At 39.2% G+C, this 26,915-nt stretch overlaps 1 protein-coding gene across 1 annotated transcript in view; it reads right to left on the reverse strand.

Moving 5' to 3' along the window:
- The window catches only part of agbl1 (AGBL carboxypeptidase 1), a 192,902-nt gene that overhangs the window by 18,368 nt on the left and 147,619 nt on the right, over window positions 1–26,915 (reverse strand). The window contains exons 22-26 of the mRNA XM_078283012.1: window positions 20,688–20,817; window positions 19,041–19,172; window positions 18,662–18,724; window positions 17,731–17,844; window positions 4,103–4,257 (exon numbers count right to left, since the gene is read on the reverse strand). Of these exons, the coding sequence (XP_078139138.1) occupies window positions 4,103–4,257; window positions 17,731–17,844; window positions 18,662–18,724; window positions 19,041–19,172; window positions 20,688–20,817 (594 nt within the window). The remainder of the gene's footprint in view (window positions 1–4,102; window positions 4,258–17,730; window positions 17,845–18,661; window positions 18,725–19,040; window positions 19,173–20,687; window positions 20,818–26,915) is intronic.

Genomic DNA, 26,915 nt, shown 5'->3' on the forward strand with positions numbered 1-26,915 from the left:
AATGAAGGAAGGAAGGGCCAGGAAGAAGGGAAGGGGTGAAGTTAGGAAGGAAGAATGAAGAAACGAAGAAAGTAACCGGAAAAAAGCCAAGAGTGACAGAAGGATAGAAGTAAGGAAGGAATGGATTAAAATATTGGAAGAAAAGGAGGGAAGGAAGGAAAGATGGAAGGACCTGAAAAAAAGCCAGGAGTGAAGGAAGGAAGGAAGGAGAAAATGTGTAATATTATACTGAACAAAAATATAAACGCAACACTTTTGTTTTTGCTCCCATTTTTCATGAGTTGAAATAAAAGATCGAAGACTTTTTCTATGCACACAAAAGGCTTATTTCTCTCAAATTTTGTTCACAAATTTGTTTAAATCCGTGTTAGTGAGCACTTCCCCTTTGCCAAGATAATCCATCCACTTGACAGGTGTAGCATATCAAGATGCTGATTAAACAGCATGATTATTGCACAGGTGTGCCTTGGGCTGGTCACAATAAAAGGCCACTCTAAAATGTGCAGTTTTTAATCACACAACACAATGCCACAGATGTCGCAAGTTTTGAGGGAGCATGCAATTGGCATGCTGACTGCAGGAATGTCCACCAGAGCTGTTGCCCGTGAATTGAATGTTCATTTCACTACCATAAGCCGTCTCCAATGTTGTTTCCAAGAATTTGGCAGTACATCCAACCGGCTTCACAACCGCAGACCACGTGTAACCACGCCAGCCCAGGACCTCCACATCCGGCTTCTTCACCTGATCATCTGAGACCAGCCACCCGGACAGCTGATGCAACAGTTGGTTTGCAAAACCAAAGAATTTCTGCACAAACTGTCAGAAACCGTCTCAGGGAAGCTCATCTGCGTGCTCGTCGTCCTCACCAGGGTCTTGACCTGACTGCAGTTCGTCGTCGTAACCGACTTGAGTGGGCAAATGCTCACCTTCGATGGCGTCTGACACTTTGGAGAAGTGTTCTCTTCACAGATGAATCCCGGTTTTCACTGTACCGGGCAGATGGCAGACAGCATGTATGGCGTCGTGTGGGCGAGCGGTTTGCTGATGTCAACGTTGTGAACAGAGTGCCCCATGGTGGCGGTGGGGTTATGGTATGGGCAGGCATAAGCTACGGACAACGAACACAGGTGCATTTTATTGATGGCAATTTGAATGCACAGAGATACCGTGACGAGATCCTGAGGCCCATTGTCGTTCCATTCATCCACCGCCATCACCTCATGTTGCAGCATGATAATGCACGGCCCCATGTTGCAAGGATATGTACACAATTCCTGGAAGCTGAAAACATCCCAGTTCTTGCACGGCCTGCATACTCACCAGACATGTCACCCATTGAGCATGTTTGGGATGCTCTGGATCAGCGTGTGTGACAGCTTGTTCCGATTCCTGCCAATATCCAGCAACTTCGCACAGCCATTGAAGAGGAGTGGACCAACACTCCACAGGCCACAATCAACAACCTGATCAACTCTATGTGAAGGAGATGTGTCGCACTGCATGAGGCAAATGGTGGTCACACCAGATACTGACTGGTTTTCAAAAAATGCATATCTGTAGCCCTAGTCATGTGAGATCCATAGTTCAGTGCCTGATAAATGTCTTTTTTCAAGATAAAACTGCACATTTTAGAGTGGCCTTTTATTGTGACCAGCCCAAGGCACACCTGTGCAATAATCATGCTGTTTAATCAGCATCTTGATATGCCACGCCTGTCAGGTGGATGGATTATCTTGGCAAAGGGGAAGTGCTCACTAACACGGATTTAAACAAATTTGTGAACAAAATTTGAGAGAAATAAGCCTTTTGTGTCCATAGAAAAAGTCTTAGATCTTTTATTTCAACTCATGAAAAATGGGAGCAAAAACAAAAGTGTTGCGTTTATATTTTTGTTCAGTGTAGAAATTGATTCAAAATATGGGGGAAAGGGAGGGAAGGAAGGAACAAAGAAGAAAACTTGGGAGAAGAATTTGATTAATAATTAAACAATAAATAAACTGGAAGATAAAGAAGGAAGGAAAAAAAAGAAGCTAAATCTGGAGTGTGTATTCAGGTGAAAAGACCTCCCCAGATCTTCTGTTGTCAGTGTTCACTGAGGAGATTGAATGGGACTGTGAAAATCAATAGAAGCCATTCAGCTCCACTTTAGAAGCACACATCAATCACTGAGGAAAGGGAACCACACCACAGCATATCTGGGCAAGAACCATGAGGTGTGTGTGTGTGTGTGTGTGTGTGTGTGCGTGTGTGTGTGTGTGTGTGTGTGTGTGTGTGTGTGTGTGTGTGTGTGTGTGTGTGTGTGGTCAAAGGCCAGTGCTCATGTCTTTGTGATGCTGTATACTGCACTGTAACAGGTGTTAAACTTATTTTCTGAGGTATAGCTCGGAAAAAAAGCTTCATATATTGAAACTGTACCAAACAATTTCAGAACATTGCTCTTTGATTCTGAGGGACTGACATCAAAACCTGATGTTCACTGTTGATGTAATCTGTAATCTGTTCATCGTATTCGATGATACCTCCAAATCTCAACCTCTCTTGGCCCAGTCTTGCTGTCCTCCTCTCCCCAGCAACATCCATGTTGCCCAGTAGCCTGGCAGTGTTCAAGCGATGTCAGTGTGGAGCAGCAAGTTCCCACCTCTGCTACCTGGTAGTTGATTACATTCACCTGGTATCCCAGGTCTCATTCAGCCCCCGATTACACCAGCTGAATGTAATTAACTAGCTGGTAGGATAGAAAACCAGCAAGGCTGTGGTACTCGAGGATCAGGCTTGAGAACAACTAATCTAATCAATCCTAATCTTAACCCTGAACCTAAATCCTACTCCTGAACTAACCATAACCCTTACCCTACCCTAAATTTAATCCTAACCCACAGAATTTAAATGGATAGAACGGTCCTTCCACTGTTTGCTATGGTAAAGAGTAGTACAGCATAAAACGGTGACTATGGAATTTTAAAGACGAGATGAAATGAAAAATGCCTTTTTAACCCTTTTAGATCACATCCCCGGTCATACTGTGCACCTATTTAACAATATATGCCAAAAAAAATACCAAAAATCAATTTCATTGTATTCTTATATCAAAATTCAATCATGTTTTCTTCCTGTAAAACAAAATATGCCGTGTGCTTACATAAGCATGCCCGTAACTAATTTCAACCAATAATATCATGACATCCACCCATCAATCAATCTTCAACTTTTAGCGCACAGAGCTAAGAGGCTAAGATTCATTAGTTAGCTAGCTAGCAACAGCACACCCACTTTTCAACGTTCAAATCAAATTCCTCCCAACGTTATGTCCCGCCTGTCTTTCCTGTTTCACTCGGAAATACGTCACGATACGGAAGTTAGATACTCTCGAAATGCCGTTTCATCTCGACTTTAAGGGTTAGTTGCTATGGTGACAACATAAATCTGGGCAATAAGGCCGTAAAGTCTGTCACACTTGCTTGAGAAATGTGTAGATGTGTCTGTTGCGTGAGTGCTTAGCAAACTGTCAAAACTCAACTGAAAGCTGGCGTTAGCAACAAGGTTAGCGTAGCATTATCAAAGATTGTGCTTCTCTCACTCTTCTCGTCAAAATATATTAGTATATTAGCATCCTCAAACAGGTACCTTTAACTTAATATAGCCCCTTAAATGCTATAAACTAACGTAGCTTAACCTACCTTTAGTGGAGAAGAAAAGTTAAAAGTGTTCGCTAACTTTAAACAGCTAACGGACATCGGCAGAAACAGATTAACTCAACTATAAACACTTCTCCTCTCAGCGACTTGCCCTAAATCGGTTTATACAGAAGCTAGCCCAACAGTACACATAAAAATGGCCGTTCTGACCATCCAGGAATGTTGATTCGTTCTATCCATTCAAGTTCTGTGTCCTAACCCTAAACCCAGTTCCTAACCCTAGGAAGCAGCAAAATGTCCTCACTTTGGCGGGTTGTCTTAATTTTTTAAATTCCTGTGAGGACATTTGGTCTTTGTAAATATAGAAATATAAGAACACACACACAGACACACAATTATACGTGTGTATGTGCACACATAGACACATACACACACTCCAAAGCCACACCAAAATGGCATCTTACTTGTGTGACTTGTGGTCCAGGACGTTGTGGTCCAGGTCGATGTGGTTAATGAGTTTCCTGCTGTAAAGTGCCGTCACGTCTCTTCCCACAGAGAGCAGACTGTGGCAGAACTTCACTCCCATCTCCTCTAACTCCCTGGTGCCTGTCTGCAAGCCCTGGACACACACACACACACACACACACACACATAAAAAGTTTAATTTAATTTGTTTTGTCTCAGAGGGGAACAGGACAGAAGACTGTCTGCAAGTTCTTGATATGCTTGCGCATGCACACACACACACACACACACGTTTATATACAGTTTTATAATTTCAGTCCAGAGCAATTGATAATAAGTATAACTAGGTCTGGGTGAAAAAAATTAATAGACTATCAAATTATATTGAAATGCATCGTGACCCATAGTATTGAAATCAAATCGTATCATGAGTTCTTTGACAATATCCACAAGAAACATTATACAGAAGCCTAATACAGTTTATTGGTTACTTTTTAACTTTTTAAAATTTGATTCCATTCTTTGTTGCAGTTATAGATTGGGCTCACAACGCTGTATCACTCTCCTCTGCTTTCTTTTTTCGAGTATCCCTCGTTTCCTCTTTTTACTTTGGGTTCATCTTTTTCCCTCCCTCCCTTTATCTGTCCATCCATGCAACACCCTATTCCTTCCTCTCAGTTTACCCTTCCATTTAATGCGCTGTTGCACTCTGCTTATTGTTATTCTCATTCTCTCCCTCTAGCGCCCATCCCTCCCTTTCTTTCTCTCGCTGTTTCTCTTTTTATACTTTTCATACTTTGTCTCCATCCAGCGCCCTATTACTATCTCTCTCTCTCCTTCCATCTCAAGCTTTTGTCATCTCTCCCTCTTCCTCTCCAGATAAGTGGCATACAGCTCCATGGCCTGAATGCAAAATGACTCAGAGAGCGCTGTGTGTGTGTGTGTGTGTGTGTGTGTGGCTGAGTGTGTGTTTGGTGTCTCCATAGATGCACTATTTCCCACGAGACTCCTAAAGTATCGACCAAATCAGCTACATCGATGTGTGGTGGGAGGGAGTGTGTGTGTGTGTGTGTGTGTGTGTGCGCCTATGCATGCATGTGTGTGTACATGTGTTCATTATGTGTGGGTGAGTGTGAGAGAGATGGGTGTTCAATAATTTAGAGCGTAGGAAAGGTTTACATGTGCAGCATGTATAGAGATCCTGCTGTTTGCCTTGGAAACAAAATCAATGTCTGTGCTGTGTGTGTGTGTGCGCACTGTGTGTGTGTAGTCAAGGCCAATGCTAGCAATTCCAATTACCTCTCCTTGTCCTCTTCCTCTCCTAAGCTTTTCCCTCTCCTCTTGTATTTATTCCTTCTTTCTTCCTCTGCTATGCCAGCTATTAACACATTACAGTAAAAATGTTACAGTTACCAATACAAAAAAAAACAAAAAAACATGTTACTTTTCACCTCCTCTAAATATCATTGAAGTTGAATTATAATGTATAATGATAGTAAGGTTGACTCTCTCTGAGTGGAAGTATTCCCTCTACTTTGATGAGAAATGGTAGAAAAGTTGTCTTTCTCTGGGTGGAAGTGTTCCCACTACTTTGATTTTATCCAGTAAAAGGACGACAAGAACACTGGACATCAATGCTATTTGTTTCCTGACCATTCAAAGGAGAGGAAACTGACTTATTCTGATTTTAGAAGAGAAGATACAGTCTGCCAGTAAGTCGTTGAAGTCATGTAACATGTAGTTCCAAATTACTGCTCCCATGGAGTAAAAAGTAAAGTATTACTTTTGAAATGAGTAACGACTAATGAGTATTATGTTAATGTCTTGAACCCAACACTGTGCCTGCTTGGCCTCCTTTCCTAGGCATCAGCTCTACTCTCAACTGCTTTCATCTCCCCTACGGCCTCCCCCCCTCCCCCCCATCCCCTCTTCTCTCCTCCATCACCCCCTTTCCCACCTCTGCTCCTGCATCCAAACGCTAAATCTATCTATACAGTAAAATGCCAAGCAATTATGCCATTTTCTGTCCCCGTTTCCACACGTTCAAACTGACATTCACACACACGCATCCACATCCATTGGAAACGCGAAGCGTGCAAAATGTGCTGCTGGAAAAATAAGCTAAAAAGGATAAGCACAGTAAAAAAATAAAAATAAAAAAAAAAACATACATGGTGAAAGGTCAGCTAGCAATGTGTAAATAAATGTCCAAGATTACAGATGTATTTTGATATAATTTTTTTTTCATACAGATGTGTTAAAAAAGGCTATTACCACGTTTGGTTATTTTTCAACATATCTGCGTGCAACTAATTAGGAGCAATACATTCTATGTTAATTCAACACAGTTTAATTTAAGAGTGTTAATGAATTCCTTAAGTGTTGACCCATGAGAAGGCCAGTGACACATTTTGTGTGCTGATCCACAGTGTGAAGGAAAATTCCACCCACTGATACTCTGTTACACTGTTATATGTCATCAATCCCAATATGGTGAGGAAGTGTTGTAATTTACTTTTTTGTATTACTCACTTTCCCGCAACCTGCCATGTCTACTTCCCCTACAGTTAGTTATTTCCTACATTTCCCAGAATGCCTTTTGACAACCCCCAGAGAAGGGGTGTGAACTTGTTGCATTCAACTGTGGGTTACACATGTAGGTAGAGAGAGCAACAGCGGAACAAGAGGTTTTCCAGTCGAGGAGAAGTGACAGTCACGCCCCTTCCTCAAAACACAGCGGCTGATTATCAAGTCCAAGAATGCCAAGTTGATGGACTTCTCCCTGTATGATTGTTGAACGTTGGTGCAAAATGGTGAGTCTAGAAAGAAGCCCTTGTTTAATTCTGAGGGACTGACACCAAAACCTGACGTTTACTGTTGATGTTTTAGATAGTTGAATAATTTTTTAAACTCTATTCTAGCTGCGCTGGAAATATCTCAACATCACGTCACATCTATGTGACATATATTTGTCCAGTTATCCATGGAGATAAGACAAATACACCACCCAACCACAAAATGGACCCAAAAATGCATGGTACATCACCACAAGCTGTTTTTCCCACTGCGCAGCCAAGGGCATCACTAGGCAAATTCAGGTCATGCAGTCAGTCAGTCAGTCAGGTAAGGCTTAGTGAGATGTCGCTTCGTGAGATGGCCTCTAGAGGGCGTCTCTGACTAAGAGATGGCCTGTCGCCTATGGGCTAAATGCCAAATTCAGTCCCATACTGATAATGCCATATTGGATTTCACACAGAGCCACACTCTTCGCCATCAATTTACAGACATCTACATCTTCTGCTGTCCTGCAAACCTTAACGGTAGGTAACGTTAATACCTGTGATATGTGATGTTGGTGGAATAGGTAAACAATAAACATGGAATAGGTCATTAAACCGATAAATGTGTCACACTAGCCGAGCATTGCTCCCACACACACCGAGCCCCATTCTCTGCCGTTAATTTACATACATCCATGTCTTCCATTGCCCTATAAACTTTAACGTTAGGTAACGTTACCTGTGGTATCTAAGTGACGTTAGTGGAATTATTTAACCGATAACCGTGTCGTAATGCTTCAGTGCATTGAACTGAATTGAACATACGCGCCGTGGGTCTGTACAGGATCTGTGCTTGTTTACTTTGAAATACTGAACGGCACCACCCTGTAATCCATTGTATGCCTGAATTCTGTTCAGCACACAGACAACCCTGTAAACTAACCATATTGTGCACTACAGCATGCAAAGTTTAAAAAAATTCAACATGCTGCATATCATTTTCAACACACAACTTTAAACAATACTGAAGCTTAAAGGCTGACCTCTGTCTAGTGTCCCATTTTAAGTTCTAATTTCTGGTCTGTGTCCTGCCAAAGCACTCATTCAAACAACATCCTGGCATTGAACCCATCGTGTCCATCTGTGTAGTGGTCCTTTTGTTCTGTGTGTTTGGTGTACTACTCACTTTGCTCTGATGATGGCCTAAGGCCAAAAGCTCAGCATTACATTTCTATGTATTACAAGGCAGTGTGCATGGAGTCTTTTTGTTCTATTTAGTGTTAAAATAATCTTTAAAAAGGGCACTTTTCCCTAAATTATATTAATATGTAATGTAATCTAAAATTTACAGGTATGCCTATAAAATGGAATGCAAACTAGAATTAAACAACACTGAAGTATCAAATTTGACCCTACCCAAATAGTTTCTTTGTTTAGCACGATAGTTTCCATTTCCATTTTCCAGCAACTAAGTAAAAACTAGGTTTTCATGCAAGATAAGAAAGCACTCAATAAGTATTTCTGGATTATGCCACTTGGTTTGCACAAGTGACATAATAGCATCCATATAGTGGAAATATAGGCCTATAAATGTATGTATGTATGTATGTAAACCTTTATTTATTCAGGGAGGGCCATTGAGAGCAAGCTCCCTTTTTAAGGACGCCCTGATTACAGCACAAGATATATAAACACATTACAAACATTACAGCACAATATAAAATCACATGAAAATCACAGGTTCACAGGTGCACAAGACTATGAGAAGCATGTGCAATCCCCACATAATGCATCCACTAAAAGCGCCCTGAACTTCTCTATAGAGACAAATCAGTCCAGTTTAAGAGAGTCCTGCAGCCTATTCCATCTATTAGGAGCGTAAAAACTGAAAACGGTCTTTCCTGCCTCACTGTTCATACGTGGGGTGTCTAATCTAATGTGTGTCTGCGAGTGAGTATGACACCCTGTAGCACTGAAACTCAAGAGCGAAGACAAATACAGTGGAAGCTTGCCAGACAAAGCTTTGTAAACAAACAAAAGACAATGTTGCTCTCTTCGAATGGTAAGGGAGGGCCAACACACTTTTTCATATAAGATACAGTGATGAGTGAGAAACCCATCACCAGTAATAAAATAAATAATAATAATGCATTTTATTTGTATTGCACTTTTCATTCATAGTGAATCTCAAAGTGCTACAGAGTTAAAAACATAAAAATGAAAACAAAGAAAAAAAAGAGATCGCTAACAAAAGTTAACACGAAAAAGCCTTCCTGAATAAAAAGGTTTTTAGGCCTGTCTTAAAAGAGTCCAGGGTCTGCGCTGCCCTTAGATGGTTAGGAAGGCTGTTCCACAAGCGTGGTGCAGCTGAGCAGAAGGCCCGATCCCCCATGGTGCGGAGCTTGGTACTGGGGGCCCGGAGGAGCAGGCTGTTGGTAGATCTGAGAGTGCGGGTGGAGGTTTGTGGGGTAATCAGTTCTTGTAGGTAGGGAGGCGCATGTCTGTTAATGCATTTGTAGGTGAGTAGCAGGACTTTGTAGTCGACCCTGAAGGAGACAGGGAGCCAGTGCAATGAAAACAGAGTTGGTGTTATGTGTTTGTGTTTTCGCACTCTCATCAGGATCCTGGCAGCGCTGTTCTGGATATACTGGAGCTTCTGGATGAAAATAAATGACGTCCAATAAATTCTAATAAAACGCAGAGCACTATGAAATACCACATCAAGAGGCTTCAAGGTAGTAGGCGAGGCATGCATATACAGGACATCACCATAGTCAAAAACAGACATTATTGTCGACTGCACAATGGTCTTTCTACTGATAGCAGAAAAACAGGACTTGTTTCTGTACAAGAATCCAATCTTTCCCCTCAGCTTTTTGGTTAGGTGTTCCACATGGGTCTGAAATGAAAGCCTACTGTCTAGCCAAACGCCCAAATATTTATAAGAATCAACAATTTCAATTTGCACACCCTGCAGAGTATGAATACCTATACTGGCATCAGTCCCATGAGACCTCGAAAACAACATATATTTTGTCTCGTCAGAGTTCAAGACAAGCTTGTGGCCAATAAGAGACATCTGAAACGCGTCAAAAGCAGACTGCAGATTCGCAGTGGCCATTCTAAGTGTGGCCAGTAGCATACAGGATTGTGTCATCTGCATAATAATGGACGTCACAATGTGGAGAGGAGGGTACCATGTTGTTAACATATAGAGTAAATAAAAGTGGACCCAAAATAGACCCCTGTGGGACACCTTTACCAATTACAAGTGAGCTGGATCTAAAACTGTCAGCAACAACAGCCTGTGTTCTCCCTGAGAGATAATTAAAAAACCAGTTGACTGTGAGCTCGTCCAATCCTATGGAGGATAGCTTGTTTATTAAAATATTGTGATCCACTGTATCAAATGCCTTTGAAAGGTCGATGAAAAGTGCGACACAGTGCTGACGGTTATCAAGACAGTTAACAATATTGTTTACTACGAGTGTTGCTGCTGTAACCGTACTATGCCCTGGTCTGAACCCAGATTGTTGTGGTTGAAGAATGTTCTATGCCTCCAGGAAAGCCCGTAACTGATAATTAATTAAGGATTCAAGGATTTTGACTAAGCAGCATAGTTTTGATATTGGACGATAGTTATTTAAGTCACTCGTATTACCACCTTTAAGCAACGGAACAACCTGTGCAGCTTTCCTTACAGTGGGGATTTTACCAGAGATAAATGTTAGATTGAATATATGAGCGAGCGGGGAGGCAATTATATGAGCACTGAGACGCAGGAGATAAGGATCAAGATCATCCTCACCCTTTGACTTCTTTGTGCTTAAGTGCGTAAGTGCATTAAAAACTTCAATTTGACTTACAGGTCTAAGCGAAAATCTGTTATCAGAGAGGCAAGAATTGGATGAGTTCTCAGTTACCAGACTAGGAGATTGGTTTATTGGAACTATATTGGCAGACAGTCTATCAAATAGATGGCCAGAGGTTACGAAATGATGGTTAAAAGCCTCACACATATCTATTTTGTTTAAAATTAGATCATTTTCACTGCCAATCTGTGGAGGGAGAGAGGAGGTAGGCCTGGTTTTTAGTGAATTCATAGTTTTCCAAAAACTGTCTGCATCTCCGTGGGAGCTCGCAAGAGAGGACAAGTAATGATCAGATTTAGCTTTTCTGATCATGCTGATGCACCTATTCCGCAGTTGCCTGAAGTGCAACCAGTCTGTTGGATTGTCAGTATATCTGGCTTTCAACCAGGCCAAATCTCTGACATGAAGGGCTTCGGTAAACCCTGTAGAAAACCAGGGATTGGAACGATTTTTTTTTCTAAAATTCTTGTAGGGGGCATGTTTCTTGGTAAGAGAATTAAAAATATAAGAAAACTGATCAAAAGATTTTTCTAAATCTGCATGAAATAAGTCATGTAAAAAACCCTGTTCAACAAAATTTGTAAAATTACATTTACGATAACACGCGCTTTAGATTTATGTCCTTTTGACCATTCTAACACATGCGATTGGGCAGTGATCACTAATGTCTTGTGCAAAAACACCACTGTATGGGTATTTGAGTGGTCTATTTGTTAGTATAAGGTCAATTAAAGTGGATTTAGCCTGATTTTTTGCATTTGGTCTCGTGGGAAAAGAAATCAATTGAGATAAATGTAATTCTAGGCACAGTTCTTTTAGCCTAGAAGAGTTCCCGGATAACCAATCCAAGTTTCAGAAGAGGCATATGATGACATTAGTTTGCCTATTTCCTCCAAGGCCATATTTGTTGCAGAAGGAGGACGGTAAATGCCAATAACTGTAAAGTGAACATCACCCCCCCAGGCAGATATCTAAAACAATATATTCAAATTTCTAAGGTACCGAGGAAGCTGCAAGTTCACATGCAGCTAAATGTTCTTTAACATAAATCAATACCCCTCCCCCTTTCGATTTCCTATCCATTCTAAATAGCTTGTAACCATCAATAGCTACGTCTGAGTTAGAAACGTTCCCCGTAAGCCAAGATTCTGTCAGGACAAATATGTCAGGGGAGGCATCATCAATCAACACATGAACAAAATCCAGTTTAGGTAACAGACTCCTAATATTTAAGTGCAACAGTTTTAAACCATGACGTGACTGAAAGTCATGCGGTGAACTTAAGTCAGCTGTATTTATAACGGTAGGGGTAGACCTAGTCTCAGTAGATTGAGTGAGATTGTTGGATATGACAGAGATAGGATGGACGGGAGGAGGACCAGACTCAGCCAGAGAGATAGAGGGCTGTGACATGGCAGAGTGTTCAGCAGGACCCAGAGAGAGATGCTCATCATAGTGGATGGGAGAGGTTTCTAGAGCGGGGTCATGCTGAGGTCAGTATCAAATATAAATGGTAAAAGGTATAAATGACCTTCAGACTTTGCTTATACTTTCAATAAAATTTTAAACTTTCTCATTTGTGTCTGTTCCATTCCTTTCATTTTATTTATATGGCATTTAAGTTATAAAATAAACATGAGCACATGGTTAAATTGCTCAGTTTTATGTACAGTTTCACAAAATGTCTGTTTAGAAAGCCTGAAAAGATTTTGTAACTTAAATTATCCTACAGGTGACCAAATAACCTATAATAACCTATAGGTCCACACCATTCTTTGTTCTACTTTCCCTAGGCCTATTAGGCCACAGCGTCCACAATTGGTCCACAATTATTATTATTAGGCTCATTCATTCATTCATTTATTCATTTGTTGCAATTAATGATAATTCTATTTGGGATAGTTTAATAAGTAGGCAAATAAGATGTATTTATAAAGCACATTTAAAAACAACGAAAGGTAACCAAATTGCTGTAAAACAGAGCTGTACATTATAACATTGATAAGCCTAACTTTGGTACAAACTGTGATCAATTAATTTTAAAAAATCATAACTGTTGTTTTGTATTTTACTCATAGTGGCATAGTGTAGTCGAGTGTAGGATTTGAAGCTAAGCCTGAAAGTTTACAAAGCCAATTCATAGTCAGGGTATCTTTGTGATAGCTGGCTTCACAAAACCTAATAATGACATTCATGGGGTCTCACGAAGGCAGTTATCAACTGGCTCTGTCAACCCAGGATTTTCCAATCCAGCATGAGAGCATTCACAGAAAAGGGGCGGGGTTTGTAACAAATAGCCAATCACACGCAACATGAACAGATCCAGAGCAGCGTATTTAAGATCAGACAAAATAAAATGAAACTTTATCGATCCCCGTGGTGAAAGTAGGTCGTTGCAGGGGCAAAAAGTAATATGATTCAGATAAATAATAAAATAATCAAACAATAAAAGCAAGAGACTATAAATAATTGTGGGATTATGTAAACATATGCTGCCAACAATTTCACCACATTAAGTAGACTGTAAAAGTGGGTATGGGAAGGAAATGGATTACTAACATTTGCGTTCTTCTCTGTCGAAACAAACTACTATAATGAATAAATATGAGCAATACAAAAACATTATTACTCAATTCTCAATTCTAGAGAGGATTGCAGAAGGAAAACTGCAGACAGTGTAAATAAATAGGCTTATCACTGCCCTGCCATTAAGGCACAGTGGTCAAACTTTGCATTGATACAATATTGTGTCGTCACATCGAGGCTGTGAAAAATATTTCATATTCACAAAGTCTGCCATGTTCCCCAGGGCTGCAGTGATGGAATATGAGTGCAATCTGTTGCACCAATCACTCTCGGGACTCCTATGAAAGAATTTCAGCGCACTTAATATGCAACAGTAAATTTCATTCATTATTAATCACTATAGTCCACCAGTGTAAGCTACCTGCTTTGTTAGAAGCCCTAATTTAAAGAGTGGGTGAATGACCTGGAAACGCTGCAAATATGTATTTTATCTCTGATCTAATAAATCATCATGGAAAACAAAGTGGTTCTGCTGGTCTCTAAACACTGTTGCCTACAAACAGCCCTTTTCACAATCAGTTATTTCAATAGTCTCATTCATTAAAATGCAATTTTTCTGTTCATGTTGCGTTTTGTAAACAAAGGCCATTAAAAATCAGTCCAAGGGACCCTCTAGGAATGATGCTGCCATTTTTCCAGAGAGCTGATTGGTGAGGAGGCGGGCTTTGAACATAACCTCCTCTGGAGCAGGTTAGGTGTTCAGCCTAAGTTACCATGGTGACCTACCCCGCTGAAAAGTGAGCCCTCCATGAGACAGAGTTAAACCCAAAGTTAGCGCGTTAACCCACTAATCCTGCTTTGTGAGTCCGGCCTCTGGCTTTTTGTCACTTTCATCTTGTAATCCGGTAAAAAAAAAATCTCTCTCTTTTTGTGCCTCTGAGGAGAATCTTTTGCCTCGCTGGAACTGGGGATATTTTGGGTACACCAAAGCTACATTAAAAGAGATACATGGTAGTAGATATGGGTATATTTCAGAACCAAAATAAACATGCAGAGAAACCCAACTGTAGAATTCACTACAGATCTGATGCACATTGCATGAAACCATGAGGTTGATCTGTACAGCATATGTTGGTCAGTAATGTAAACGCTAATGTGGCTTTAATAAGCCCCCGCTGTGAGAGGAAACACTGAAACATTAATGAGATGGGAGATGGGAGGAGGTGGATTTGCTTTCTCTCTTTCTCTCTCTCTCTCTCACACACACACACTCACACATACTCTCTCTCTCTACCCTCTCCCCCTCTGTTTCGTCAGCTTTGATGAACAATTTAATAAGAAATGGACTCGTGGCACTGTTCACATACACAGCTCAGCAGGACACACACACACACACAGGCACACACACTGATGTAAACAGACCTACACATACATTGATGCAGACACATGTATTGCATACACATCTACATACAAACACACCTGTCCATGGCCAATCTTCTAGTAAGAGTAAGCCCCTGATTTCAGCGTTAATTCAAACCAATCAAGATTTTCTGGAAACTGTGGTCACTGTTTTATTTTGTCACGTTTGACTGCTGACTCGCTATACAGAGTAAATCCAGATTACAGGTAGTCATTATTGTGTTTTAACCAGTAGAGTAAATCCAGATTACAGTTGGTTAGTGACCATTGTGTCTAAACCAGCACAGTGAATCCAGATTATGGTTAGTTAGTTACTATTGTGTTTTAACCAGCAGCGTAAATCCAGATTACAATAGTTACTACTGTGTTTTAACCATCAGATTAAATCCAGATTACAGTTAGTTACTACATGTGTTTTACCCATCAGATTAAATCCAGATTACAGTTAGTTACTATTGTGTTTTACCCATTAGATTAAATCCATATTACAGTTAGTTACTACTGTGTTTACCCAGCAGATTAAATCCAGATTACAGTTAGTTACTACTGTGTTTTACCCAGCAGATTAAATCCAGATTAGAGTTAATTAGTTACTATTGTGTTTTACCCATCAGATTAAATCCATATTACAGTTAGTTACTATTGTGTTTTACCCATTAGATTAAATCCAGATTACAGTTAGTAACTATTGTGTTTTACCCAGCAGATTAAATCCAGATTACAGTTAGTTACTATTGTGTTTTACCCAGCAGATTAAATCCAGATTACAGTTAGTTACTATTGTGTTTTACCCATCAAATTAAATCCAGATTACAGTTAGTTACTATTGTGTTTTACCCATCAGATTAAATCCAGATTACAGTTAGTTACTATTGTGTTTTACCCATCAAATTAAATCCAGATTACAGTTAGTTACTATTGTGTTTTACCCATCAGATTAAATCCATATTACAGTTAGTTACTACTGTGTTTTACCCAGCAGATTAAATCCATATTACAGTTAGTTACTATTGTGTTTTACCCATTAGATTAAATCCAGATTACAGTTAGTAACTATTGTGTTTTACCCAGCAGATTAAATCCAGATTACAGTTAGTTACTATTGTGTTTTACCCAGCAGATTAAATCCAGATTACAGTTAGTTACTACTGTGTTTACCCAGCAGATTAAATCCAGATTACAGTTAGTTACTACTGTGTTTTACCCAGCAGATTAAATCCAGATTAGAGTTAATTAGTTACTATTGTGTTTTACCCATCAGATTAAATCCATATTACAGTTAGTTACTATTGTGTTTTACCCATTAGATTAAATCCAGATTACAGTTAGTAACTATTGTGTTTTACCCAGCAGATTAAATCCAGATTACAGTTAGTTACTATTGTGTTTTACCCAGCAGATTAAATCCAGATTACAGTTAGTTACTATTGTGTTTTACCCATCAAATTAAATCCAGATTACAGTTAGTTACTATTGTGTTTTACCCATCAGATTAAATCCATATTACAGTTAGTTACTACTGTGTTTTACCCAGCAGATTAAATCCATATTACAGTTAGTTACTATTGTGTTTTACCCATTAGATTAAATCCAGATTACAGTTAGTAACTATTGTGTTTTACCCAGCAGATTAAATCCAGATTACAGTTAGTTACTATTGTGTTTTACCCATCAAATTAAATCCAGATTACAGTTAGTTACTATTGTGTTTTACCCATCAGATTAAATCCATATTACAGTTAGTTACTACTGTGTTTTACCCAGCAGATTAAATCCATATTACAGTTAGTTACTATTGTGTTTTACCCATCAGATTAAATCCAGATTACAGTTAGTTACTACTGTGTTTTACCCAGCAGATTAAATCCAGATTAGAGTTAGTTACTATTGTGTTTTACCCAGCAGATTAAATCCAGATTACAGTTAGTTACTACTGTGTTTTACCCATCAAATTAAATCCAGATTACAGTTAGTTACTATTGTGTTTTACCCATCAGATTAAATCCAGATTACAGTTAGTTACTACTGTGTTTTACCCAGCAGATTAAATCCAGATTAGAGTTAGTTACTATTGTGTTTTACCCAGCAGATTAAATCCAGATTACAGTTAGTTACTACTGTGTTTTACCCATCAAATTAAATCCAGATTACAGTTAGTTACTACTGTGTTTTACCCATCAAATTAAATCCATATTACAGTTAGTTACTATTGTGTTTTACCCAGCAGATTAAATCCAGATTACAGTTAGTTAGTTACTATTGTGTTTCACCCAGCAGATTAAATCCATATTATAGTTACCCAGACACCTGACAGGAACTAAGAAGAAACAGCATATTACTTCCATTGTTAGCTTCACTTCATTGGCTACCAGTGTAATTTAGGATTGATTTTAAAACTACATATTATATTTGGACTAGTGCCTGTCTCTGTCTCTGAGTTTTTAACCCCTTATGAGATCCTCGGGTAGCGCTCTTTTGGTTCTTCCACAGTCCAAACTGAAGACTAAATTCTATCTAAATAGTCTATTAATTAATATAATATAGTATAGTGTATATACTAAGTATGATGGAGCTTTCTAGACTCTGGAACAACCTGCCAACTCAGTGTTCTCCTATAAAACGTTATAGGACACTTAATGCTTTCATTTCAATTAAGGTCCATATTTTGTTTTTATTGTTACTTTAATTATTCTGTGCTTGTGCCCATTAGTATTTTATTCTTTTTCCCTCTTTATTTATTGTTTGTATTTTTCATTCATTGCTTACATTTTTTATTTATCTTGTAAAGCACTTTGTAACTCTGTTTTGATATGTGCTCTACAATTAAAGGTTATAAATAAAGGTTTTAATTGGTGACTGAAGGCTGTGTGATCAGCCTGGGACTTAATTAGACTCTGAGACAGAGAGAGAGAGAGAGAGAGAGAGAGAGAGAGAGAGAGACACATCAAGGAGTAGTCACGTTGATGGGATTTCATACATAGATTGCAACTTGCATGATGATCTTATGTATCCACACACACACACACACACCTTGTATATTCCCTGGTCGCAACCGTTGTAAGTACTCTCCATGGTATAACTTCTCAGTACACCCATCTCTCTCCATACAACCACCCTGGCTGTGGCCGAACGAGACTTCTCCACCTGACGAGTTAAAATTAGAAATTAATTAATTTCATTTTTCTATTATATCATTTGTTTTTCAGCTTTAAGAAATGTAAAAAATAAAGTAATTAAATGAATTAAAGAGTAACTAAACCCCACCCAAATCTGTGGTGAAGCCTGACACCTAATGGTGAAAAGTAGGGTACTGAACTGGTCATCTGCTATTGGTTGGTCTTTGGTGCCAGGTGATGTCACCCTCTATAGAGTACAACAGGTGGTGACATCACCTGGCACAAAGACCAGCCAATAGCAGATGGCCAGTGCAGTACCCTTACTCTTTAAAAACAGTTTAAGAAATGAAAAATTAATGAAAAGTAAGTAAAAGTAAATACATACAGTATAATTAGAATTATATTCTAAATATTCAAAAGAGGTAAAAACACGGTAGAATTATGATGATGATGAAATGGTGATAATTATGATGATGATGATGATGATGATGATGATGATGATGTTGCTGATGATAAGCTTGATTTGGGGTCTTTTGGTGTGATTTTTTAAAATTCCTTACCAAAGGAAAGTGACACAAATACATATGTATTTGAGATGCTAAATATTAGTGCTGAAATGATAAGTCGATTAATTGATTAGTCGATTGACAGAAAATTAATCAGTTATAATTGTGATAATCAATTCATAATTTTAGTCATTTATCTGAAGTAAAAGTACTAAATATTTGCTGGTTGCAGCTTCAGAAAAGCTTCACAAAAGATTTGCTTGCTTTTGTTTGTTTCATATCATTATAAAATGAATACTTTGTTTTGGGGGTTTTTTGGCTGCTGGTCAGACTAATTACCAGATAGTTGCAGCTGTTGAAAGAAAAGGCCGGAGCGATGCGATCCAAGGTCTTCGGGATTGTCTGGAGAGTAAGAGAGAGAGAGAGAGAGAGAGAGAGAGAGAGAGAGAGAGAGAGAGAGAGAGAGAGAGAGAGAAAAGCAAATCCACCTCAGACCTCAGAGACATTGACAACCCACAGCAGAAGCACTAGCTGATATTTGTCCAGTGGTTTCTATGGTTTCAGAGCTTAAGCAGCAAGTGCTGGGAGTGCAGCATTGAGAGGCTGGGAGTAGACCACACAGCATTTCAAGTTGAGCCCTCTGTGAATGGATTGCCTCTGTGTGTGTGTATCTGTATGTGTGTGTGTGTGTGTGTGTGTGTGTGTTTTTTTGTGTTACCCTATATCCAGGGTCCTCTTTCAGTCCTACAGTGTCAACAGCAGTGCCTGACTGCCAGAGAGTCTCCTTAACACTGCAGCCATAGAGAAAGACATTCTTCTTTCTAGAGTGACCGTGGTAATCACAGAAAACCTGGCAGAAAGACATAAGGAAAGAGACAGAGAGAGCGAGAGTCAGTAACAACAAATCAACATACGATTTGAGAAAAAAAGTAAAGAACTGTTTTTAAAGCCGGGGTAGGCAATTTTACTATTTTGGTAATATGTATGTGATGCTATTTTCATTGGCAGCTGGAGACACCGGCCCTCTTATTTGATGTTAATAGACATGACAAACATATTACATTGTCACATATGCAGAATATAGCTGTAACATTCCCATGTTGTGTTGTAAAAGTAAAGTGTAAAAGCCCCTGGATGTGAAAAGGTTAATGCATCCTTTTTATAAGTGCATGTGCTTTTTGCCTTACGTCAGTCTACAGCAACAGTCGGGAGTTAATTTCATGAATTAGCCTGAAAAACAATCTGAACACTCTGATTTGGAACAATTAAATAAGCCAATCAAGGTCAATTCATTACAGGTCTTTCACATTAAAGCCTCATTACATTAGGGTTTCACCAAGAGACACACACACACACACAGCACTCACAGCATACACATTTGCTCAGCCACACATGCTCACACAACACACACATGCTCACACAACACACACACACACACACAGCACTCAGCATACGCATTTGCAGAGCCACACATGCACACACAACACTCACACACACACACACGTTTCAGCTTTCTATTGTTGAATAATGGAGTGCAGGTATTGTGAGTGATAATTGGAATAATCAGGCATTAATTTAGCTGTTAATTAGGTTTGAAAACTTCTCTAATTGTCCGATGTTGCAGCTGGAACCTCATTCATTCTCTGGTTTTAAAAAAAAAACCTCCAGGAAATAAGATCAGTGTGATAGCTGGGAATGCCTCGGATTAGAATTAGATGGAAATACAGAGAGGACGGATGAATAGAAGGAAGTTAGGAAGGAATGAAGGGAGGAAGGGAGGGAGGAGGAAAGAAAGGAAAAGAGGGATATAGGAAGGAAAGGATGAAGGAAATAAAGAAGCAAATAAGGAAAAATGAAAGAAAGAATGACAGTGATGGGCATAATGATAGACAGAAAGAAAGAAAGAAAGAAAGAAAGAAAGAAAGAAAGAAAGAAAGAAAGAAAAAAGTATATTTCTCTTTAAGAAGAAAAAATAAAGAGAAAAAATAAGGAATAACAGGATGATGGACAGATAAAAGGCAGGCAAAAAGAAAGAAAGAAAGAAAGAAAGACAAAAGATATCTCAATTATCAGGGGTCCAAGCATCGCAGGTCCTGTTTTTCTTTTTTTTTCTGACTTAAAGGTCCCATATTATTTATTTTTCATGATTTTGTTTTCAAATCTACTATGGCTCATGATAAGGATAATTAATAATAATAATGATTAATAATTAAAAGTTGAATTAGTTGAGTGAGTTTGAATGAAATTTGGCAATTTAATGCAAATTGCGTCATCTGAGGCATTTGTGTGTTTGCCCCATGGGCTTCAAACCCGCTACTGGCCACTTGCGGCTATATTCTCATTTGATGTTATCTTTTCTCCTCACCTGTGGAGTTCGTCCTATACTGTTGAGGTAGTAGAGAAAGCCCTTGGTGTGGTAGATGGTTGGACTGAGGACTGGGTCAGGTTTACACCACTGACGATTCAGATCTTCACCATTCAGATCACAGCGATGCCTGGGGATTGACAGACCAACAGAGTGAGGATATTTGAATTATAAATGTTAAAGCTGCACTAGGCTTTTTATGTAACTACATTATGATTTTGTAAAAATACAACTGTCTTATCTTATCAGCCTAAATCACAAACTGCAACAGAGAAGAGCATTCCATCCCAACTAATTGAGATGCTGTAGACCCATATTTGGCCAGATGCAATTCTGGTGTCAGGTATGATGGGAAATCTTCTCCACCCACAAGAGATGCCAAATTGAAACATAAGAGTGAAATCCAAACTGTCTCCTAAGCAGCACAGAGTGAGTGTTCTGTTCAGAGAAAGCTGTGCTCACCAACAATCTTTTGCCTCTCTTGTCCCTGTGGTATGCTTTGGCATAAAGTGATCACAGACCAGCCAGGATTTCTGGGTATTGAAGTTCAAAATTTTCAGTTTCCTCTTGCTGCCATAGCTGCCAACGTGCAAAGTTGCCTAGTGCAGATTTAAATGTTAAAAGAATACTTTTTTGGGGGACATTGGCCCATTGGTCAACTAAGCTATTAAAAGCTGAAAATATTGACACCATGGCAGAACAATATTCCCCAGTGGATTGTTGGCTCCGGTGCTCAATGCTAACACTTTAGCATACACTATGTTGAGTGACATTAGGCTCCATGCTAACACTTTAGCATACACTATGTTGAGTGATAGTAGGCTCCATGCTAACACTTTGGCATAGACTATGTTGAGTGACATTAGGCTCCATGCTAACACTTTAGCATACACTATGTTGAGTGATAGTAGGCTCCATGCTAACACTTTAGCATACACTATGTTGAGTGATAGTAGGCTCCATGCTAACACTTTAGCATACACTATGTTGATAGTTGACTCCATGCTAACACTTTAGCATACACTATGTTGAGTGACATTAGGCTCCATCCTAACACTTTAGCATACACTATGTTGAGTAATAGTAGGCTCCATGCTAACACTTTAGCATACACTATGTTGATAGTTGACTCCATGCTAACACTTTAGCATACACTATGTTGAGTGATATTAGTCTCCATGCTAACACTTTAGCATACACTATGTTGAGTGATAGTAGGCTCCATGCTAACACTTTAGCAAACACTATGTTGAGTGACAGTAGGCTCCATGCTAACACTTTAGCATACACTATGTTGATAGTTGACTCCATGCTAACACTTTAGCATACACTATGTTGAGTGATAGTAGGCTCCATGCTAACACTTTAGCATACACTATGTTGAGTGACAGTAGGCTCCATGCTAACACTTTAGCATACACTATGTTGAGTGACATTAGGCTCCATGCTAACACTTTAGCATACACTATGCTGAGTAATAGTAGGCTCCATGCTAATACTTTAGCATACATATATATAATTTATAATATATTGTTCTAACTTGGTGTGTTGTGCACATTTAGCCTTTATTCTAATTTTTATTTTATAAAATTTTATTTATTTTATTCCACAGGAAAGCTATATTTGTTACGATCTAAGCTGCTCCCAATAACCAAGCGTAGGCTGCTATGGTTTAAGTTGTGTCTCTAAGAGAGAGAGTGGAATATGTTGCACATGTTGCCTGCCAATAAACAATTGTCAATTCATGATACTTTCTCATCTCTTAATTTTAATACTTAATATACAATGTTGTTAAGAATAGTTAAATAAATAAATAATGCTACATGATGAATAGAAGGCTTCAAATAGACCCCATGATTGGTGATCAGTATCAGCCAATATTGCTTCCAGCGATCGGTGATCGGCCCCAAAAATCCTGATTGGAGCACCCTTAATTCTTATAGTTTGATTTCAAAAGTTCCCATATGCTTTATGTAGCCTTTGTGTTCTTCTGACTAACAGTATGCAAACCATACCTACGGATGAATGGAAAATATAATGCAGGTTACATGAAAATCAAAGTCAACTTAACTTCTTCCACTTGTACGCTGAATTGAACAACTCATTTGCATTATTGTAGTAGTAATAGTAGTTATTAGACCTGTAGGGTGAATAAAACTCCAAACTCCAGCTCTTCAGACAAGTCATTGTTGTCTGAATCCTCCTCCACATCATCCCTCTATTAGGCTCCACTGCCAAGTAGTTTGTTGTAGTAGAAGAAGACCAAGGTAGACATAGTTTATTGACATATGGTTTGATTGGACCATTTTATGTGAAAAAGTGTGATGACTGACAAAAATTACAAGCGTTCTGTTGCAAGTTCTCACAAATATTGCGGGATTGGTTGAATTTGGTTTAATTACTGGTTAATACACTTTTTATGATAGCAAAAGCTGGGAAAAACCAAAGGGAGGAGAGAAACAGTAAGAAAGAAAGAGGTGGATGTCACACTGATGGCCAAATCTGTATTCACTGTCCAACATTTGGCTTCTAAATGTTTGATGTTGATGGAAGAGAGAGATATAGTCAGAAAAGAGAGGAAGAGCTGACAATATCACGATGATGAAATCTGTATTTCCTGGTTGACATTTGGGCTCTAAATATTTCATATGACGACTGAGGGGGTAAAATGCTGCATGAACCACACAGTTTGATCTGACATCGAAAAACTCCCTCTGTCGCTCAGGATGAAGAAATTATAGACGACAAATGACAAGTTGTCCAAAACAAACCCCCTGCGGCTGGACTGTGACAGTATAGCCACACACACACAGAGACACACACACACATGCGCACAAACACATTCAAGAGCAAGTGCACAGTCGAAAACACATTAACACATGCAAAATATACAGTACACAGACACATGCTGTGTTTGCCAGCATGTATACACATATACATAAAATGTCATTAAAGCCACAATCACCAAATCATTAAGTTTTAAATTCACAGATTGTAGGCCTGTCATTCATGAAAACATTTTTTTTTTTTTTTTTAAAGGTAGAAATTTTGAGGCTAGAGAAAAAAGCTTTTGATCACATGAGAGCCCACACTGGTCCGATGTTACAAAGACTTGTTTTTATTAAAATCTTACACACAACACAAAGTTACTATTCCTTCCATGCTTTTCTGTGAAGAAGCCAAATTGTGTTTGGTTTGGGTGTCGGTCCAGATTGAGTGTAAAGGAGTGTAGGAGTGATGAGCATTACTTCAAACAGACCATTAACATTGTGATGGAGCCAGATAGGGTTAATTGGTTTGGACTATGGTTTCTATGGTGGTCAGACTCTCTGACCATTGGAAACACAGTCAACATTCCTTCACTTTATTTCAAATACAGTAATATTTTTGTTAACATCCTAATCAGTGGTATATTTTGCAGTCATGTGATTTAAAATTATAATTTATATGACATTTGCAGATGTAGATATGATCATTATTATAAAATAGTTTGTAAAAGTATTATTTTTTTTAAAGAAACTTAAGTTAATTAACTATATTTTTCTTGAGGGTAACTTCACTGTAGTTCAGTTTCTTCTACAGCAAAGGACTTTCAATGCAGCTTCCCCCAACTCTTCTAATGACACACACAGAGGTGAGGTTTATGCCAGCTGGTACAAACCATCAGTCAGAGATTCCTCTCCAAAAGAAATAATTTTAGAGCCAAATCTAATTTGGATTGTTTAAGCCTATTTTGGTGTTATCTATCATTATTCTTACATGGTTGACCATCTCTGCTCTCCAAAGACTGTAAAATGGTGAGAATTAATAAATTTGTAATGCTAACAACTATAAAGAGAGGTTGGTAGTAATGGTCTCCAGTTGGACCCCACTGTGGAGCTATACAGACACGTTGTGTAAAAGTGCCCTCTTTGGCCAATGGACAGCTGACACTTTGACGCTACACTGACCCCCCTACATTGATGGTACTTTTGACACTAGTTTGACGCTACTTTGACGCTACTTTGACGCTACTTTGACGCTACTTTGACACTACTTTGACAATATTTTGACACTATTCTTTGACGCTACTTTGACAATACTTTAACACTATTCTTTGACGCTACTTTGACGCTACTTTGACAATACTTAGATGCTACTTTGACACTACTTTGACGTTTCTTTAACGCTACTTTGACAGTATTTTGACATTACTTTGACGCTACTTTGACGCTACTTTGACACTACTTTGACGTTACTTTGACACTGCTTTGACATGCTGATGTTATCTTGACGTGCTTGGTGGTGCCAAGCAATGGTGATGGTTTCATCAAGTGATGGTGCTCTGCTTACACAAGAAATGCAATGAAAATCCACTTGAATGGTAGTCATTGAGATTCACATTCCCCTCTCCCAACCCCCCAATTTGTTCTTGGGCATTTTTATTTCTAAATTGAAAGAAAATTAAATAGGAACAACCGTGTTAATAATTCTAGTTCTGCGACTGGCCCAGTATGTCTGCCACATAGTTTGGCTGGTGGATTCAGGATCGGGGTTTTAAATGGTCTCTCCTGGCATCTAACCCAGTCCGCCAGCAATCATCAAACTCATGAATATTCATAATCAGCCCTGGATATAGCCCATTTCCCTGGGTAGACACACACACACACACACACACATACATATAAGAGCTTCAGAGAGAGATAGAGCAAGAGACACATTCATTTAGGGATGATATTTACTGTAATTTATTATTCCTCTTTTATAGAATGAATTCCTATTGCATTTAACCATTTTGGCAGTATTGATCATGTGACATACATGCCAACAGAGCACAATGAAGTGAACGGAACTGGATGAGACAGAGAGAGGAAGAGAGAGGGAAGGAGGGAGATAGAGATGAAGAGAAAGAGACCGACAGAGAGAGAAGGACGAAGGGAGAGGTGTGTATTTTTGTATGTCTGTTTTACCACTGACTTTTACCATCAGCTTTATCTTAATATCAGTTTTCATTGGTCTCCATCTTCATCCATGATTAACACTGCCCCAATACTTAGGCTTTAAAAAGGCCAACTTTAGCTCTCCGTCCAAGGACCAAATTTAGCTGTCTCTTTCAATACTGAGGCTTTAAAAGAATATTAGCCCACTGTCCCAACACTTAAATCTACACTTGGCAACTTCATATTTTGGCAATTGCGGGTGAATTGCGGGTGAAATTGGTACCGCCAGTGCAAGGTATATACTAAAGTAGGACACGCAAATGAGCGGAGACACTACTTACTACTTTAGAATTGCGACTGCGCTAATATAAGGGCCAAGCAATGCGCACAATAGCCCATTTGCGGCAACGTAATGATGGGCAAAAGAAGCGCAAATGTCTCTCCAGTGGAGCTGGAAGTGTTGGTGGCAGAGAAAACACCAAAGAGCTGCAGAGAAGAGATGTTTTACCAGCACGTAAAAAGACACTCTGGAACGACATAACAAATAAAGTGAATGCAGTTGGGCACCACAAGCACGATTTAGCGGAGGTAAAAAGCGCTGGTATGATATGAGGAGGTGAACCAAAATGCTGACCACAAATAAAGCCAAAGAGGAGCCTTAACTCCCTTGGAGGAGCAGCAGGAGAGTGTGACTGAGATGCAGATACCCAGTGTGGGAGGGATGAAGACCTGGTGAAGGTATGGTTACATATAGCTGGAGAAGCCGCGCACACACCTCTCCACTGTCGTGACAGTTATTGCGCGCAAATGTTTTAGCTGCATTGTTTTCATCAAGGCAATGTCGCGGAGACATTGGCTCATAATAAGTGTCAGCAAATCCAGAGAAGAGCGTGCAACTTTTCTTTTTTGTATGTTTAGGTAATAGTCTGAATATTCAGTGCGCATTCTGCTACTCTGCCAATGAGGCTTAAATTGTGCATTTTTAAGTCAGCATACTCGTTTAAACCCTGCGATCTAATGACTGCATTTTATGCTGTGTAGATGACTGTCACTTTGATCCTGGAGCCGGTTCCAGAGACAGTTTCGGCAGAGCTATCCTATGCGCAAAATGATAAGACATGCTTTTCCTAGGTCTTAAATTCCGTGCGCAATCAACAGATGATAACGGCCACCGCCCCTTGATAAGTCATGTCCACTGCCAATTTCCATAAATCCCTCCCTTTATTTTGCGCCTCAGCCTTGGAACACCCACAAATGCATATGCAATTAGACCAAACTGCAAAAAACTGCGCACACAGATCAACCCATA

Source organism: Centroberyx gerrardi, chromosome 4, assembly GCF_048128805.1.
Source record: "Centroberyx gerrardi isolate f3 chromosome 4, fCenGer3.hap1.cur.20231027, whole genome shotgun sequence".
Taxonomy (NCBI): Eukaryota; Metazoa; Chordata; class Actinopteri; order Beryciformes; family Berycidae; genus Centroberyx; species Centroberyx gerrardi.